This window comes from Sturnus vulgaris, chromosome 7 (genome assembly GCF_052056855.1).
Source record: "Sturnus vulgaris isolate bStuVul1 chromosome 7, bStuVul1.hap1, whole genome shotgun sequence".
In the NCBI taxonomy this organism is placed as follows: Eukaryota; Metazoa; Chordata; class Aves; order Passeriformes; family Sturnidae; genus Sturnus; species Sturnus vulgaris.
The window spans coordinates 38,016,346-38,034,099 of record NC_142249.1 but is presented as its reverse complement, the minus strand read 5'-3'; the positions used below and the strand labels follow the sequence as shown (position 1 = coordinate 38,034,099).

Here is a 17,754-nt window from a genome sequence, read left to right as displayed (position 1 = left end):
CACACTCAGAGGGGTTTTTGTCACTGCTCTTATTTAACATGATTTGTTCCCTGGGTCTCAGAGCAATGAAACCCAGTAAATAATACGCTGGACACACAGAGAAGATAACAAAAGGAAATAGTTAAGGTACTATAATAATTTTAGCCATTCTTTTTTCAGGTCACTATAATCTGCCCAAAGATAACTAATTGTTCAAAGTAAACATTCCACTCCGACCACAAAAGGAATCCATTACACAAACATATAATTCACAGTCATTTTTAGTGGGTTGTAAACAGTTTGGAATGAGCATAAAATGGGACAAAAATCAAAGTGAGCATTTAGAAATGAAAAAGTGTTTGCTACAAAAGGTCAGTCCCTTTACTTGGCAAACTATGTAGAAAAGCCTGGGAAAATGTTGAACACACAAGCAGTAAGGGAATTTTAAAGCCAACAACCTCCCTGTTTCTTTAAACAGACATCGGAACCTATAACTGGATCCTGTCAAACAAACGACAGCAAAAAAACATAACAGCTGCTAAGAAGTAAAGTTGAAAGATAAAGTTTTCTAAGCTAAGAACCTTCTCAGAAGTGGACTAAAGGTCTTTCTTAAATCTTTAAGCAAGGTTATGGATCCCAGGGTGGCTTTTAGGCATTGACTCAAATATGTAATTTTGTGTATCATTCCTGTCAGAGCATCCTGTGCTCCAAGAAAAGCAACAGAAAACAATATCTGCAACGTCCAGCTTAGAATGGAAACGGTACCTGTAATCACCAACTTTGCTGCCTGCAGTGTCATTTTTCAAGTCATTTAGGCTGATTTGAGAACTCTAACTTGGATTTGGGAATGGAGGGAGAAAATGAAGGATGTTTCAAAAGAGAGATGAAAGTTAAATTATATTTCCCTGGAGCATTAGGACTGTATTTCTTTACAAAACCCAAGCCACACTGGATATCCTGGGTAGGTTTAGGATACGAACTGCTCGGGGTGTTCATTTACTCTGTCATTAGACACACAGACAAATGATCTTCCCTGGAAAAGAGTTTAGTATCAGACTGTTTTCACACGATAAAACACAGCTATGAGAAGTATTGGATGGCATGTTGTTGAGGTACAAGACAGACTGATATTTTAATTTTTTTTAATGCGTTCTACTCATGCCTTTCACTTTTTTTTTTTTTTAAAGAAAATGAAAAAAAAAAAAAAAATCAGCCGGAATTTTAAAGGGTCGTGGATAACAAAATAAATAGGCGACTTCAGAAATGACTGGAAATGATATCTGGGTTAGAAACACCAAAAATGGGCCCCACCCTTGGCAGAAGTGTGTGAGTTGCAGTGAACTGGGAGGATTGTCTCAGGCTCTCCTCACTGCTCTGCTCAGGGCTAGTGCTACCTGTCAGACACTTTCTAGGGAGAAGGTAGCAAATTGAAAAACAGATTGAAAGACAGGAATACAGATTGAAAAGGGCAGATAGCCCCGGAAAAGCCTGAGGTCCATCCAAGGTGGTTGTGAATGACAAAGTAAAAGAAGAAACAGAAAAAGCCCACAGAATGTGCTGTTCTATCAAAAACTTTTCCCTGAAGTCCCTGAGAAGACAGAAAATAAAAAAATGCTGGAGATCTTTGGCTGGTCCCTGTATTTCTTCAGTCTGATTGCTGCATGGTATAGAATTATTCTCTTATTCTCACCAGGTCACACCACAGACATGGGAGGTTTTTCCATTTAGGATATTGCATGAAATACCAAGGATACAACATGTTTTCCCAAGATAGTTTTGACTTTAGAGGCACAGATCTGGATAGCTCAACAATCATGACTAGAAGTTCATAAAAGATTATGAATGAATAATTCCGCAATTATTATAAGTAATTCATAAATACAGGAAGAATTAAGAGAAAAACTGAGCTTCCTTAAAAAAATTAAATTATATGTGACAATTTCCTTGCAAGTTTCCAAGAATGGGCACATTTTTATTGCCTCTCTTTATTAAATTCCACTACCAGCTCTGCAAGATGGCTGAGAAAATGGAGAAAGACCTTCTGCTTCACAGTTCTACTTCAATAACTAAAAATACAAAAAGAGGCTGAAAAAGTGGAATTCATTCAATTTTTGTCACATTCACAAGTGAATCCTTGTTGGATAGATAAATATGCATTATGGTGTGAGATTATTTTCATCAGATCTTAGAAAGCACCCCTGTTCTGAAATGGTGAGGAAGCAAACTAGGGGACAAATGACCAAACTCTGGTCTAAGGTAGAGCCGAATATATCAAAATAAACATCCTTTTGATATTAATTTTAAAATAGTGTAACTAAACAGGAAGTCTTGCCAATAGTTAATGACAACCTCTAAATTTTTAATCTGTGGGAGAATATTGCTACATTTGGCTACTGTGTGTAACCTCGTCTACACAGGAAAATGTACTAATTAATATGGTTTATTCAGATCACTGCTAGACTTTCTTTCTGTGCACAGCAATTATTATTTAAAAATCAGACAAACGAGTAGATAACCAGTAGGTGAATAACAATTAAATCCATGAGCTGGTAGCTAGGAACACAACCGTTCAGGGGAGCACAAATGCTTCGTAAGTAACATTTAGGGATGGTCTCCTAAGGTCTTTTTTCCTAATAATCCTTTATCTTAAGCAAAGCACGCAAGTAACACTTTTGGTACAGTTACAGTATGTGGATGATATATTCTCTAAATAGGAAAAGAAAGCTTTTCTACCACAGCCAATATGCCAGCTGTACCGAGTATCTAGGCCATCTTACTAAGACTATGAAAGTAAACATACAGTTTTCATTAAATGTGCCTTTCCCATAATTGGTACATAAGTATTTCCCATGACTCTGCAGTTGAGTATCTTGGCTGGAGGCATATCTGGCCATTAAGAGGAGGGCTTCAGATCTGTTGAGTCTCAGCCATGCCGGGAGACTTGGCACCTCCACATACTGCTTCCTAATACCAACCCCGGCATGAAATGTCATCAGAAGCTTGCATAAACATTGGACTTAGCTTCACATAAATTACTGCTGTCCTGAGATAGTTTATGCCAGAACTTAGTAAAAACAACACTTTGAGTAAATAGAATGTGAGTAAATGCTTGAGTAAATAGAATGTGAGTAAATGCAAGCGTCTTAATCCAAGAAAACGATAGTAGAAAAAAACTGCATATCAAATATAAACTCATAAATATAATGATAACATGAAATTTTTATCTCATGCCATGTGATTAGCTTTTATTTACACATTAGGCTAACCAAAAGGGGTAAGCTTCTCTAAGTCACAGCAAGTTTGAAGGAAACACAAGAACTATAATGCGCTCCTCAGAAGGATGAACCCCTTTGAAAGAATAGTGATACATCCAGTTTCAAATACGAACTTTTTTTTGATGATCACACAGACAGTAAACATCTAATTACGTTCCCTGAATTTTTCTATTACAGTTCAGCAGTGCAGAGACCTCTGGCCTCACTTCTACTTGGAGGAATGGTCATACACTCCAAAACATCTATGAAATATCCAGCACATTCTTGGGGGAACTTGTGCTGAGGTTGTAACCAAGCAGTTTGTTAGACATGGAGTGGCATTTTTGCAATCTAATCTCTGCCTTTCCTTTTCATGTTCTGAATTTCACCTCACAATTCCTCCTCTATTAATAGTCACTTCACACATTTTCCCCCTTTTTTAATCCAGCCTCCAGCCTTCCTCCACAAAAACCCAATGCTACTATCTCCCCCTACTGAAAGATCTCCAGTTTGTTTCAGTTTCTGACTTCCTGCCAATCATTCTGGGAATAATAATATCCCAGTGCTCTCTTTGCTGTATAATTAAAGCATGAATTTCCCCGAGTTTGAAACTCCAGGGTAGTTTTATTGCACCTTTCACTATAAAACCAGGTAACAATGGCAGAATTAAAATAGCTTTTTCCTTAGTGAGTAACACTAAGTATCTTTTTATTTTTCATGGATTCTCTTGTTCTGAGACTCCAGTATATGGCAGTGACAATGGGTTCACCCAGCCTTATTCTGAAAATAAATTTTCTATCTTTTGCAAGATATATGTTTCCCCAGATCCCTGGAACAAGTTGTAAACTTGTAACAGATGGTGATGAAGCCTCACATTTTTATACAATACATTTTAAGATTCTGCATCTACCGCATGCACCTTCCAAAGAAAATGACCTTCAGTGAGAGAAGATACACTGCAGAAAGGAAGGCAGGCAATGGTGTTAAGTGCATCTTTTTTGTACTATGAGAATCCTTCTTATTAATCAAAAGTTTTAATGAGGATGGAGACTCGTTTCAGTATTTTTGCAATATCATGGCTTTTAAAATAACTGTAAAAATTAGACACCTGCACTCATTAAAAAGAAATGGTCACGCTAGAATAACATTTATTTTGGTTAAATACAATTCAAGACTTAGGAAAAAGTATTGGCCTTACATTCACCAGGGACTTTAAAATGAAAGTTACTGACATTTTATCAATGTTTAGCATTTGCTTACCCAGAGAAAGACTAAACCAACAACATGTCAAAAAAAAATTGTAATAATCAGCATGAATGAATTCTATTAATGTCGTATCATATAAGGAAAATGAAGACACACAGAATGTGATATAGTTCCATTCATAACTATATTATAGATTGTAATGTCTGCCTGGCAATCCAAGCAGAGTTACAAGGTTAAAGTTTTTACTATTATTAGAGAAAAAAAATATTAAAAATAAAGTAATAATAAGGTACTCACCTCTTCTTTCAACAGCTTCTATGCAGAGTCTTACAAACTTAGGGACTGTAGATTTCTCATGCTCACAAACCACGTGCAAATGGGAGCCAAAAATTTGATCTACATTTGGAAAACAAGAGGAAAATACTTTAAGGCATATTATTATTATTAGTGGGATTTTTCTCTCTTCTCAGCTTGCCTATTAATTTAAAACTCAGATATTGAAGATGCACAGACAAAGTTGGAACCAAATCCTTTTTGAGTCCTAGTGATCATTAGCTTTTGCCCCAGAACCAAATCCCTCCACATCTGCTGCTCATAGTGCTTGATGCTTCCCTCTGGATTCAAGTTTCAATTGACACTTGCACCTTAATTTTGACCTTTCTAAGGCTTGGAGGTCTCCAGAGTTTGCTTGGACCTGCCATAGAAAATGTGCAGGCAGTTCCAGAGCTACGGCTCCCTAAGACATTGAATACAAATTCCTACCTGATGCACTTGGTCTGACCTAGAAACTCATCTGGTTGGGTGACCTGTCCCTTTCACACATTTGGAAGCTTCACTCTTTCATGGAGCACTGTATGAGTGCAAGGACTTCATTACTTTGCATCATTAGGACTTAGTACCATTTCATCTCAACTTTACAAAATCTTTTTTTTTTTTTTAACTCATCGAATTGCCTGCTAGGAAAAATAGAAGGTACTAGATATCTTTTGATGAAGATTTCATCTTACACCATGTTTAACTGGTGATTAGTCTTGCTTCCTTCACGAGCAATCCTTTAACTAGGTAATGCCACCTTTTAGTTTTTATGATTTCAAAGTTTTGATCAGCTTTGACTCTTGGTCTTGAAACATATTTGTATTAGCAGGTTCAACTCTTCAGATTACGAATTAGCTTCCTCCACCTCATTTCCACTCTGTGTGTTTGAGAGATTATGAAAAGAGCAATCAGTAACAGGGACGTTGTCAGCTAAAATCAGAATGAATCAAACAGATGAGAGGAACTACTCAATAGGAGCCAGTAAAATGCTGAAACAATAGGAGTGTGCTGTCATCATTTATCCGAAGAGACAGTCTCCATATAGCATTTCAACAGAGCACTACGGTTTGTAAATTGGTGTGGAGACTTTGAAAATTATTATATAGATAGCTGAAAGGTGATAGCACCAGTCTGGATGGACTTTGCATAGCAAACCCAGCAGCAGCTCCCATGGAATTGGATGTTTCCTCCATAGTCAGTGCCACCATACTCCACCATAACCAACTGGAGCACTTTTTGCTCCAAAACCAACTTTTCCTCACTAACAAGCAAAAGCCTAAATTTTTTTTTTTTATTATTTTTTTTTCTGTGCTGCAAGGAGCTCCATTGTCCTTAATCACCATTATTTCATACTCAGCTAAGATTTCAAGAATGACTTGATTGTTTCTCCTTCCTGATACCCCAGAGCAGGGAACACAGAGATGGGAACAAGATGAGGGGCAGAGGCTGCTCTGGACTTGTCGAGATGCATCAGGGCAGTTTATTCCAGCACCTCCCAAAGCGTGTGATCTGCATTCTGGGAGAGTACATCAGAGCCTGAATTGAAGTTAGTCGGAGTTTTGGCTGCAGAAGGGATGGAGGACTGGGTTCACAGAGCTGCTCTGAGGAAGGTTGTGTGCATGTGTGGCGTTAAGCATTAGCGAACAGTCTGTTACATGTTTTGGGGTTATGTTTCTGACAAAGCACAGTCTGGTTACATTTTCTTCATAAAACATTTATAGCTGCCTTCAGTGGTAATTATACATACAGAGATTTATGATTAAAATGTACTAGCGCTTCCTCTTTTGACATCTTAATTGTTTTTTAAAATTTTAGCAAAGACCTGTCAAATTCTTTGCATAATATGGAATGGTCTCCAATGTAAATTATGTTAAAAAAGAAGTAAAAAAAATGTGTCTTATTTGGTGGACAACGACACTTGTAAACAATTTCAGAAGCAAAACAGGCAAAGAACTGCACTGTGTTTAGATGGCAACACATGAAGAACTGAAATGAAATGAATGTGTGGCTGTTCATCAGTTTCTCTTCTGTGTTATAACCACTTCATAATCAACTTCTAGGATTATTTCACAGTTACTCTTTCAATCTCCAATATGAACACAGAATATTTGGTATTCCTGGGAGGAAATTTTGAACAGGCTGAAAACAGTTTTACACTTCTCACCTAGTCCATTGCTTTATTTCTTGGTTCAGATTCCATAATTTCAGCAAAACATTTAACCTCATTTGTTATACCTTTCACTGTGCGGATACAATCACATTTTGTACCCCACAGTTAAGCTTTAAAACACCTCTTCTTTAGGATACAGGCACAAAGGATATCTTGGATGGAAGGGCAGCAAAACAGCATTAATACTTCCTGAGCATCAAAATAAACTATGGTAAAACAACAGCACACAACTGCTTTGGAGGGGCTTTTTTCCCCTTTTAGAAATTCATGAGTATTTACAAGTACATGATCCCATGAGTCATCCAAATACTATCAATTCTGAGTACTCCTGGACCACAAGTTCCATGATGCTCTCTAATCAATTTATTTTTTTGCTGGATCTGTTTCTGTTCATAAACATGGGAATGGCAGCAGTTATACTGCCACATTTACACTTGTGGAGGTCAGAGGGATAATTGAGGAAAACTCCACTAAGATTTGTTTGGGCAGTATTTCATAAAGCAAGGAATGGTGAATTGCTCACTTTTTAGGCTATATTTGTATGTAAATAAAATTAAAATATTATTTTTATTATTTTATAAGTACAGATATATATGTTTCTTAAAACTGGTTTAAGGGAAAGCTCTCCAGAACATTCTTTTCAAAAAAATAAAAGAACTGCTCCCAAAGGGATAAGGGAAGCAAAAACCCCTTTGTTTGATTTATTTATGATAAGGTCCTCCAAAACTTCATCTTTTATGACTTGAAAAAAAGAGATGTACACAACACTCCTAACCTCCTGTTATGACAGTTTATGTTTCCTATCCAGCTTATTTAACTCAAATGCCTGGGAAATAGACACAATTACCACCTTATGGAATGCTACTTAACTTTAAATGCTCCCCTCTGAATAGAAATCCACTTTATCTTCTCAGAGTTATTCCAGTTTCTCAGGAATTATTTCCTCTATAGGCTCCTGAAATGTTCTTGTTTCATCATTTAAAAATTTAAACTAACAATTGTTCAGAAATATCTTTTATTAGAACAAAGGCAATTCCCATGCAGTGGATTCTGTTCACAAGGGCTCGTACAAAGGAGCTGCATACTATGCCCATATACAGCTTTAATCATTCACTCTTTCAGCTGTTATCAATTTAAAACCAATGAAACTCCCACACTGAGTCCATTTGAGCAGTCAATTTTAATATCTTGGGGCATCTGTAGTTATTCTGAATTGGCTGCAAAAGCAGAACTAACAAGTTAAGCTCTAACCATAAGTCTACATCAGGCTGGTAAACCATACATCAAACACCGACAGTTAGTCAATACTGTAGTATGAAAAACCAACAAGCATTTTTAAGAAGAGCAATATATTCATAATATGTTTGGTGGTATGGTTTACATTACACATCCCTGCTATCTGCACGTTAAAAATTCTGCTGGAGATGGTGGGGTGTGTGACAGCTTTGCTCAGGGATATAAAACCAGACACCAGAAGAGAAGGGCATGGACGTTCACAAGTTGTATAATATAAAATGATGATTATGGCTGCAATGAATTGCTCGTTCTGGGGAGCTTCAAGTTTTCCCTGAGCTTGACAGGACTACCTTTTTTTAATTTTTTTTTATTTTTTTTAGTAGCTCTCACACGCTGCAGCAAAGCCACTAATCCTGGGCTGCAGAAATCTTGACTATGGGAGACAATTCTTCTGGAAAAGAAACAATTAAAACAAAATCACTAAAGCCACATCCTCACTGAGAATGTCATTGTTTAACTGTTTTGGGTGTACATGGATGAGATGTGGCCACAGCTAGAAGGAACTCATACTTCAGTGTTTTTTATTAAAAAAAAACAGGGAAGGGCATGTCCAATACTCCCATGTCTCAGGAAGAAGCCTAAATTCTGGCATGAGAGGACAGAGTAAAATGGTACAGTGCCCAAGTTTTTAGAAATGAGAATTATATCTATGTAATCCTGTGCCTTTCAGGAACAGAATTAACTGTGCAATATCTGAATTTGAACTACTGGACTAACAGAGCTTTGTATCAACATCCAAATTATCTGTTTTCTTTGTATCTGTTTGAATGTTGGGAAGGAAAAGAGGGAAGGAGAATGAAAAGGGAAAATCAGAGATGAATGTGCGAGGAGAGAGATAGAACAGTAGGCACCAGACCTGTGAACTTTTGCAGAGGGAAGTGATGCATTTGGAGCCATATTCTTAAAGGTGACTTCTTCTTGCTGCTCTATCTGTAGTCAGACACATTAAGCCAGACATTAAAGTGATGCTGATTCCAGACTGGGGCTCCAAACATTGCCACGACACTTTTACAATAAGTGGGGCAGGTCCTCAGCTGACTGAAGTCGGCGAGGTTGTCAATGGAGCTCCCCTGATTTATGCAAGCTGGGAATCTTGCCAGTCCTTTTAATGTGGAGATTTACTATATATCGTTGATCCGTGGTGGTCATCAATTTAAAAAAAAAATTACGTTTGTGAACAGTTACTATTAAGTGGCATATGAGCTGCCAGATTTGTTTCACTCTCTCAGAAAAAGGGAAAATAGTATCACAGACACAGGTCTCTCTTAAGAAATTATGGGACACGAGCTTGTTTGAATTCAAAGAGAGGGTGTCTGCTGTACTACTCAAAACACTTCTCTCAGAATGAGACATTTCAAAATTCTCTGAATCATTTCTTAGCATCATGTCAAAGGAAAAATCACTTCATTCAGTGTCTGGCCTTCCACAAGGTTTAGGAAAAGTGCTTCCAAATGTCCATATCAGAGAAAGAAATATTCTTGTGATCCATTGTCCCTGCAAGTCAAAGGAAACATTTCCTAACTTTCCCTAAGCTCTGATGTGCACCTGAACACTTGCAAAATTCCTTCATAACCTGCGAGAATTACAGAACACACCAAAGGTGGGCCTTAATCTGCTCTTTTGGATTTCTCGTGAACATTCTGCTCATTTCATTGAACTGCTCCAAGGTCCAGTGAAACATATGATACAATAAAGACATTTTCCCTTGCCTGGAAATGAAATGGTTGGTGATCTCTGTGCTGTGATCTGCACAACCACCAACATATGCTGAGCCCTGTTCTATAGGCTATCAAGCCAAATCACAGCTAGTTCCTTTCACTAGCAATTGAGAGGCTTTTATTTTCATCTTGAAACAGTTGTAACCATTCCAAATTTTATGCTGTTTTGGTTTTTGCCTTAGCTTATGAAATACATTCGATGGAGTTCCTTCGGTGTCTAGCTTTTGGGAAAGAAAGATACACCCTAAAAAAAAAAAAGAAAACTAAATAAATTTCTTGCCAGCTGCATAGCTTCATTTTCCTCATTTCCCACAGTGTCATTTTTGTGAGGTTGTTGCTCATGTTTTTTTACCGTTTGCTGAGAGTGTATTTTGTGATAGTGTATTACCAACACAATCATCATTGCTTTAAAATCACAGTTTCGCAGAAGTTTCTTTTCCTTTGTTGGTCTAGAAAATCTCAGAAATCACGATGTTAGGAGGCCAACATCAAGCTGAAGGTTGGCAATTCATTCTGGGTAATACTAAATCATGACAAACCTCAAACATAAAGATCAAAGTTCAATTATAGACTATAAAGTTGTTTTAAAAGAGAAGATTTATATATTATTTTTCTAGCATATTAGTGCAGATTCTGTAAATTCTGAGAATATTTCAATCCTGAAGAACCAAGAACCTCTGCCCTAGAGTATAAATTTGAACAGTTATTCTCAAAATAACACTGCTCAAATGGCAGACATGGGACATGCCTCTTATTTACTATTTCTAGGTTGTGTGCACATGTACATCTAAGAACACAAGTGTGCTTAGAGACACAAACACATTCCACAGTGTCCCTGTGTTGCACTTCATCTCAGAAATGCTTCAAAAGGCTTTGAGACCAAGGATATTTTGTGTAAGCATGAGTGAGATGGAACAAGGACAGATGATCTTCATTAGAGCTCTCGCTGGAGCATGAAGAGCCCCAGTCACCAGCCCATTGCAATGAATGGAGCCAACGTGCTGTTCCCATTCTGGCTTCTTTTATGCACAGGACTCGAAAGCAAATGGGACAATGATGACAAAAATAACTTTTTGTCATGTTAAGTGTCGGTGCATCTTCATTTTCAGATCACCATGTAGCTAACATTCAACCATCAGTCTTCTGCATTCCCTGGTCTGAGTGTTATCCTCCTTACTATTTCATTTAACTCCCTACTTTACTTTCTACATGGATATCTGCTACACTGTACACATGCAAAGTTTGGGTAAGAGTTAAATGACAATCACATAATTTCTAGATTTCCTGATAACAGTGTTGGCGGAACAAAGTACCCCAGGAGATCAAACTGCTATTTAATTTTGAAGCCTGCATTCCCAAATTTGGTTAATGTGGAGAAATGTGTCGAGTCTCCTGGCCAAGTGTGCATGCATCAGCGACTGACAGAGCACAGGACTGTGTTTAAGTGAACTTACCACCTTAAAATGTATTTACTCATGACTATAATTTACGTGTTAAATTTATTGGAGTTTTGGTTCCAGTGTGACATACAATGTAAAAAATCAATATAGATTTGAGAGCTTTATAGTGCCCCTGGCAAATGTGAATAGCACTTGATGAAAAGTGAAGGTTTTCACTTTTTTCAATGCAGCACCTACAGTGCCACTGCATTGGAGTAATTAACACCACACGCTTCACAGATATTTATATCAATTCTTCACCAGCACACAGAACAGCTCTTTGTCAGGAATTTGGTACCAAGATGTCCTGCAAGGCTTTATACACACTTTTATTACGAGCCCCTATTTTAAGGGATTTACAATTCTGACAGAAGTATTTCCCTATGGAATAAAAGTTTGTAGGCATGTTCTCAGAGCCGAAGGAATTTTTTCTTGTAAAAATTGGTTAACATTTTTTTCCCTTAAGAAACGAGCAAACAAATAGTTCTGAGGGGTTTCTGCAACCATTTAAGTCACCTTTAGAAAAATAAATAGATGCATCTTATAACAAAAAATTTGGCAAGCTTTTCATTGGTAATTTGGGTTGTTGCATTTTGTGATTTAAAAATATTCTGATGCAAGACTAAAAATTAACATTTAAAAGTGGTCTCTGCATAAGCACCACAGCCACATTTTCATAACATTTTAACAGATTATAGGGATAAACTGTGGTGAAGACAATGAAGGAACCTTATCAAACGAGCATTTCACATAGACTTACTGTAGATTGGAATTAAGCCGTGCTAACGAATCCTGCCTCATTTGCATGGCCAAAACCTAATCCTAATGAAACTTCATGGTAGATAACTAACATGTTTTCTTCATGAAAACATCAGTTTTGTAGTAAAACTGTGCTAGGATTCTGAGTTACTGGGCCACAAATCAACAGCACCTCTGTTACCCATGGAAAAGTATCCCAGGCAGAACCAACTTGTGTTTATGAATCAAAAGCTTAATGAAACTCTAGTAAAACCCAAATTCATCTGGCTTTCCTAGAGAGATGTATTAGAGGGTGGATTTGAGTTATGCTAATGAATCTGGATTTGTTAGCAGGGATCACATCTGATCCCTATGTAACACTGCAGGAGATTCATCAGCCACACTTTATTAAACTAAAAAACCCCAGCCCTTAAATCCAGAAATTAAAATACTATAAATTACTCCTCTATTGCTGTAATAACTGAAACAAACTAACATGACACATTCAAATCCCACCCTCAGCTCACAAAGTACTTCAAAAAGGCAAAACCCTCCAAAATATTGAAATTAGTTACTACAAATGTGTAAGGACAGATCCTGAAAGTTTGGTGTGCACACCTCACACACACATTTTGACACATAAATGACATCTTTTCAAAGTTTGTGTGTCACCTGGAAGCAGAACCCCATAACTGAGGCACATCATGGTTTCATATAATTAAGATTTCCTTACAGTAAACAACACTGCACTGAGCATCTCTGCACATACCTAAAACATAAGAACTTAATTCATCAAATCTTCTTCTCTGCAGACAGGGGCCCAGCTGGTGTTGAACTCTTGTAGCTGCTTTAGCTTGTGCTGGCTGGGGTCAATCTCTTGGCTCAGGACAGACAAGTTTAATACACACCAGCAACACCCCTTGCCATTTTTGACACACCACTGGAAAACTCACACTGCAGAGATTGACAGGGGCGGCTGGCAAAGTGCCTCTTTCTAGTCAATTTGCATGTGCAGTTGTGGGTTTCACACATAATAATTTGGGAGTGAGTAAATTTTTCAAGCATTATTCCAGACAATATTTAAAAACACAGCTTTACTTGAATGTTAGTGGTCAGAATGCTACTGCCTTCAAGTTAACTACCAGCTTCTCAGTGAAACACTTCTTGGATAAACTAACAAACATGTTTTATCAAAGAAACAATTTTTTAAGAGTATGTGAAAGTGATGGCTGACCAGCTTAGCAAGAAATTGGAATAGGAAAAAGCCCCCACAGATTCAAAGCATTTCTTATTTACTGACATGTATTTCAAATTGTTAAAAACGGATTTTGTTGGTGAGTTAGAAAAATAATGAGAGAAGACAGCAGAAAGTCTTTCAACAAATGAGTCAGTGCAGCATCTGAGGGCCCTATTTTGGGATCTAAAACATAAAACTATATAGATATTTTTTTCTTAAGAAGAAATGGAGTTGTGCTGCACCTTGATTTGCATTTTTCATGGTGTCAAATGGAGGGGCTTGTACCACTTCCACACCAAAGTAGAAAAACTGGAGGAGCAGTCAGATACCACAGAGGTAGATGAACCATTCATCGATTCTTTTTTCTTTATAGTTCAGCAGTGTGTTATGAGACACAGCAGTAAAACCATATTTAAGAAGTGTTTGTCCAATTTATTGAGTCAAATATCCACTTGTGATTTTTTAATTTTTACACCAAAAAGAAAAGTAGAAGACTGAACACACCTTTAATAAGTCCCTTTTCTTGCAATGTTTTCAAGGAGGGTCTTCGGGAGATGAACTTCTTTAATCTGCTTTTAACTCGGTTTCTGTCATTTGTGTCAGAGGCACTGTAGTTCAGCCTGAAAACTGAAGGAAATCAAAAGGGAAATTTTTAGTGAAATGACATTTCTAAATTAACAGTAGGTTTCTGAAACATCCTGAGAAAAGAGTGGCCATAAGCACCCTGGTGAGACCCCAGTCATGCTGTAGGTCAGCAGCGTGGCTGGTTGGACACTCCAAACCATCTGATGAATACTTTTGTGAATAAACACGATGAGTTCACTCTGCCGGTTACGCGCAGAGCTCTGTTATTTATTGCCCATAAGTATTTGGATGGCGACCAGTTTGCTCATGAAGTGTTCACGAATCCCACAAGTTTCACATGGGTGATTTTTCAGCTCCAGCTCTGGGCTCTGAGTGTGCTACGCACTATTAGCTGTGCACTCCTTGCAATGAGAAAGGATGGATGGTCACACCACCAGTGAGGGACTGGATTCTCTTGCCAAGATGGATTAAGAGTTATATATATATCTTTAATGCAGTTATAGAAAACATGGCTGTGTGCCACGAAATGTGTGCAAGATGCATTAATTTATGGAAAGAAAAGTATTCCTGTACTAATGATTATATTTTATTATATTTAAGCGTTTACCAAACTGAGAAACAATTTGAGCGCAATTTATTCCTGCTCTGTGTCAAAAAGACATAGAATCCAGCTGCAGAAAATTCCCTGGGGGATGTTTCAAAGGCATAAATTTAACTTTTTCTCTGCTGAGGTGCTTACAGGGCACAGTGATGGCTATCAAAATAGGCAATGCTAGTAAGGAGGAGAAGTTCAGCATGCTCCAGAAGCAGCAGAGATGCCATGGGGAGAGCTTTCCTAGAGTTTTTCCTGGACAAGCAGGTTTTTAAAGATTTTTAACAAATTGCCTGAGACTTGCCACCCTTGAATAACTCTGGTTCAGTGTCCTGAACTCTGTCACTGTGCCCATTTCTGAGCAGTTTAATGGGGCAGCCAGAGTGGTGCAGCTTCCCATGGCAAAAGCCTCCAGCTCAGAGAGGAGTGGCCTCTTTCTACAGAAAGAAAAGCCTTCCATCTTCTCTTGGAAATTCATGAGTCAATCAATCAATCAATCAATCAATCAATCAATCCAACGAAATACAATATTGTCCTCAAGGTGAATTGGTAGGAGCCTGCTCCATTGTCCCTTTGACAGAATTTCTAAAGAGAGAAATTATTTGCAGTTACAGACATGCTCCCTTCTCTCCCCATCCGGTCTGAACCTCCCCTATAATGCAGCAATATTCAGGCAGAGGATCCAAGCAAAGAGAGAGAGCAAAAATATAAGTATAATCATTATTATCAGTCCTTTTATTTATTTATTTAAATCTAGGCATTTTGCATTAGTTTTAAACAGAACCAGAATATTTAAAGGTGCGCAATTATAAAACAATGGCAAGCTAAAATAACTGGTTAAGCAACAGCAACAACCCTGGAATATTGTGGTTTACATTACAAATCAGATTTTAACAGCCAAACTTATAAAATGGTTTACGCTTTGCTGTTGTCAAGGGAGAAAAACTTGCCAAATTGTTCATTTTTAGTAAATAGAACATAGCCAATTAAGGAAAGCAATATTTAAACACATGCCTACAATGATCAGAGCATAGTTTGCTTCTGATTTCACTACTGATTTTAACAGAAGAGTGTTCCATTTTCCCACAGCACTAAAATGACCCCACACATACTTCCACAAACTAGTAATCACACAGGACAAATAAAAGGACACTTTACTGGAAAATACATGGCTTGGTACAATAATCCATCACTTATGAAAACTAAAATTCACATTTTTTAATGGTAGCATTCCTGGAGTGATGTATCATAGAACATAAAGATTAGCATTCAATTGATGGTTGGTGCTTTTTTAACATTATAGCAGAGGACTTTTTGTTCGAAATTGAGCAATCCTTGGCAGGGACAAGCTAAAATTCCAAGTCACTTGGCTGTGCTATAAAAAGAACAACAAATGGATGTTTCTAATTCTGCATCTTAGTGGTACTTTGAAACAGTGAAGTGAATTGCATTTAGTTTGGGGTCTCTTTTGTTGCTCAGTGTCACTCTGTCCATAGCAATTCACTACTAGGTTGGCTTTATCCTGAAGCTTCTCTAAGTGATGTAAATGATGCAAGAGTGAAAATATACTTCAATAATTTGAAGTATAATTTGCCTGCCACTTTTCCCACTCTGGGGGCTCTGAAGTGTTTTTTGCCCATTTTGAATCTACACCAGACTGGTTAAGGTCTTCCAAGTGAAGCACATGTGGTCACCCTGTGAAGGGTAGGACAGCAGGGTGAACATCCCTCTCTTTAGAAAGACAATTAACCCAGCTGGAAGCTTTATACCTGAAACAGCAATTATGGTGTTAAAACTACATCTAGAGGTAGGAATAATTATTGTCATGGATATCTTTGTATGTACCACAATTTGCTGTATAGCACACAGCTCAAAACAACAGTTGATGAATTTATCATTTTATTCTATTAAATACATGTGAGTCACCAGAAAAAAACTCCAAGCCTCACAGAAATTTAAGGGTTTAGATAGCATGTTCCAAAACCAAGCTTACACAGAAATATTCATGTTGGGATCTCACTTAGAAATATTCCTTCTCTTGCCAAACAATTTCTTGTGTTATCCTCACATTAAAATGTCTTTGCTATTATATTTGGAAATGCAAAAAAGAACAAATATAAAAAAAAAATAATAAATAGGTAAAAAACTCAAAAAAGCACAATTAATATTTTTTTAACACTTTCCTTTTTAAATTTCGGGTGCTAGATTTGGCCAGAAGTATCCTACATGAAAGAGAGCTGGCAAATAGCAAACAACATAAAAAAGGAGAAGAGAATTCCATACAGAAGCAAAAATAAGACACCTAAGGACTGAAGTATAACAGAATAATACATTTTTTCTGCTAGGGCTAGTACATGCGAGGATACTTCATCAGCAAAAATGTAACCTGATTGTCTGATTTTCATGTTTGGCTGGTAGTAAGTTGAACTCTTATATCTAGAAAAGCATTTCTGATTACTCTTAATGCTTTATTAGGCCTCCATTATTCCACAGGTTGGAAAGGTATGAAAGGACAAATGAAATAACTGCAAGATCTTTTCCTCAATTCTCAAGATATATGAAGTCAAACCATCTAATCACAATAGGGGAGTGCCATTCAGATTGGGTACAAAAATAAAATAGTATAAACACATTTTTAGGACTAAAAAAAAGAACTCATCTCTGGCCCTTGTCATTGGATAGCACTGTAATAACATTGGCTGAATTAGAGAGATAAGTACAGGTTAAATGCTCAGGGGAAAAAAAAAAAGAAAAAAAAAAGCACTGATCAAAAACTGGCCTGTCCCTTTTCTGTCTTATATCAATTATTTGAATCTTTATTCAAATCTAGCCTTAACAATGGCATATAAGTAACAGAAGCATGGAAGGCAAGAATGAATGCAATAGCTCCTAGTGACACAGTTCTACAGAAATCAAAGAAAGTTTTGGGATATACAGATAAATAATTACTTTTCAACATTCAATGACCTGGATTGAGGATAAATTTTCAATAGTTTCATCAGGATTAACCAGTGGCCAACAGATTTCAGGGTGAAGCTACAAAAGCCTATCTCTAAGATTTTGGCATGGCCACCACTCACAGAGGTAGGCAGGGCTCTGAACTCCTCAGGGCCAGGATAAAAATGCTTATGAGATTACTTGCTGTGAATTTAATTATGCACCTATACAGTGTATTTCTAGCAGAATGCTTTTCCTGGTTGTGATATTCTGAGCAAAGCCTGGATA

General features: G+C 37.3%; 1 protein-coding gene across 3 annotated transcripts in view; it reads right to left on the bottom strand.

Annotated features, from left to right (window-relative positions):
- ARHGAP15 (Rho GTPase activating protein 15) overlaps nt 1-17,754 on the bottom strand; it is a 322,734-nt gene that overhangs the window by 121,654 nt on the left and 183,326 nt on the right. For all 3 annotated transcript variants that reach the window (XM_088168386.1, XM_014870798.2, XM_088168385.1), the window contains 2 exons: nt 13,857-13,979; nt 4,737-4,835 (listed from right to left, as the gene is read on the bottom strand). In XM_088168386.1, coding sequence (XP_088024512.1) covers nt 4,737-4,835; nt 13,857-13,979 — 222 coding nt within the window. The remainder of the gene's footprint in view (nt 1-4,736; nt 4,836-13,856; nt 13,980-17,754) is intronic.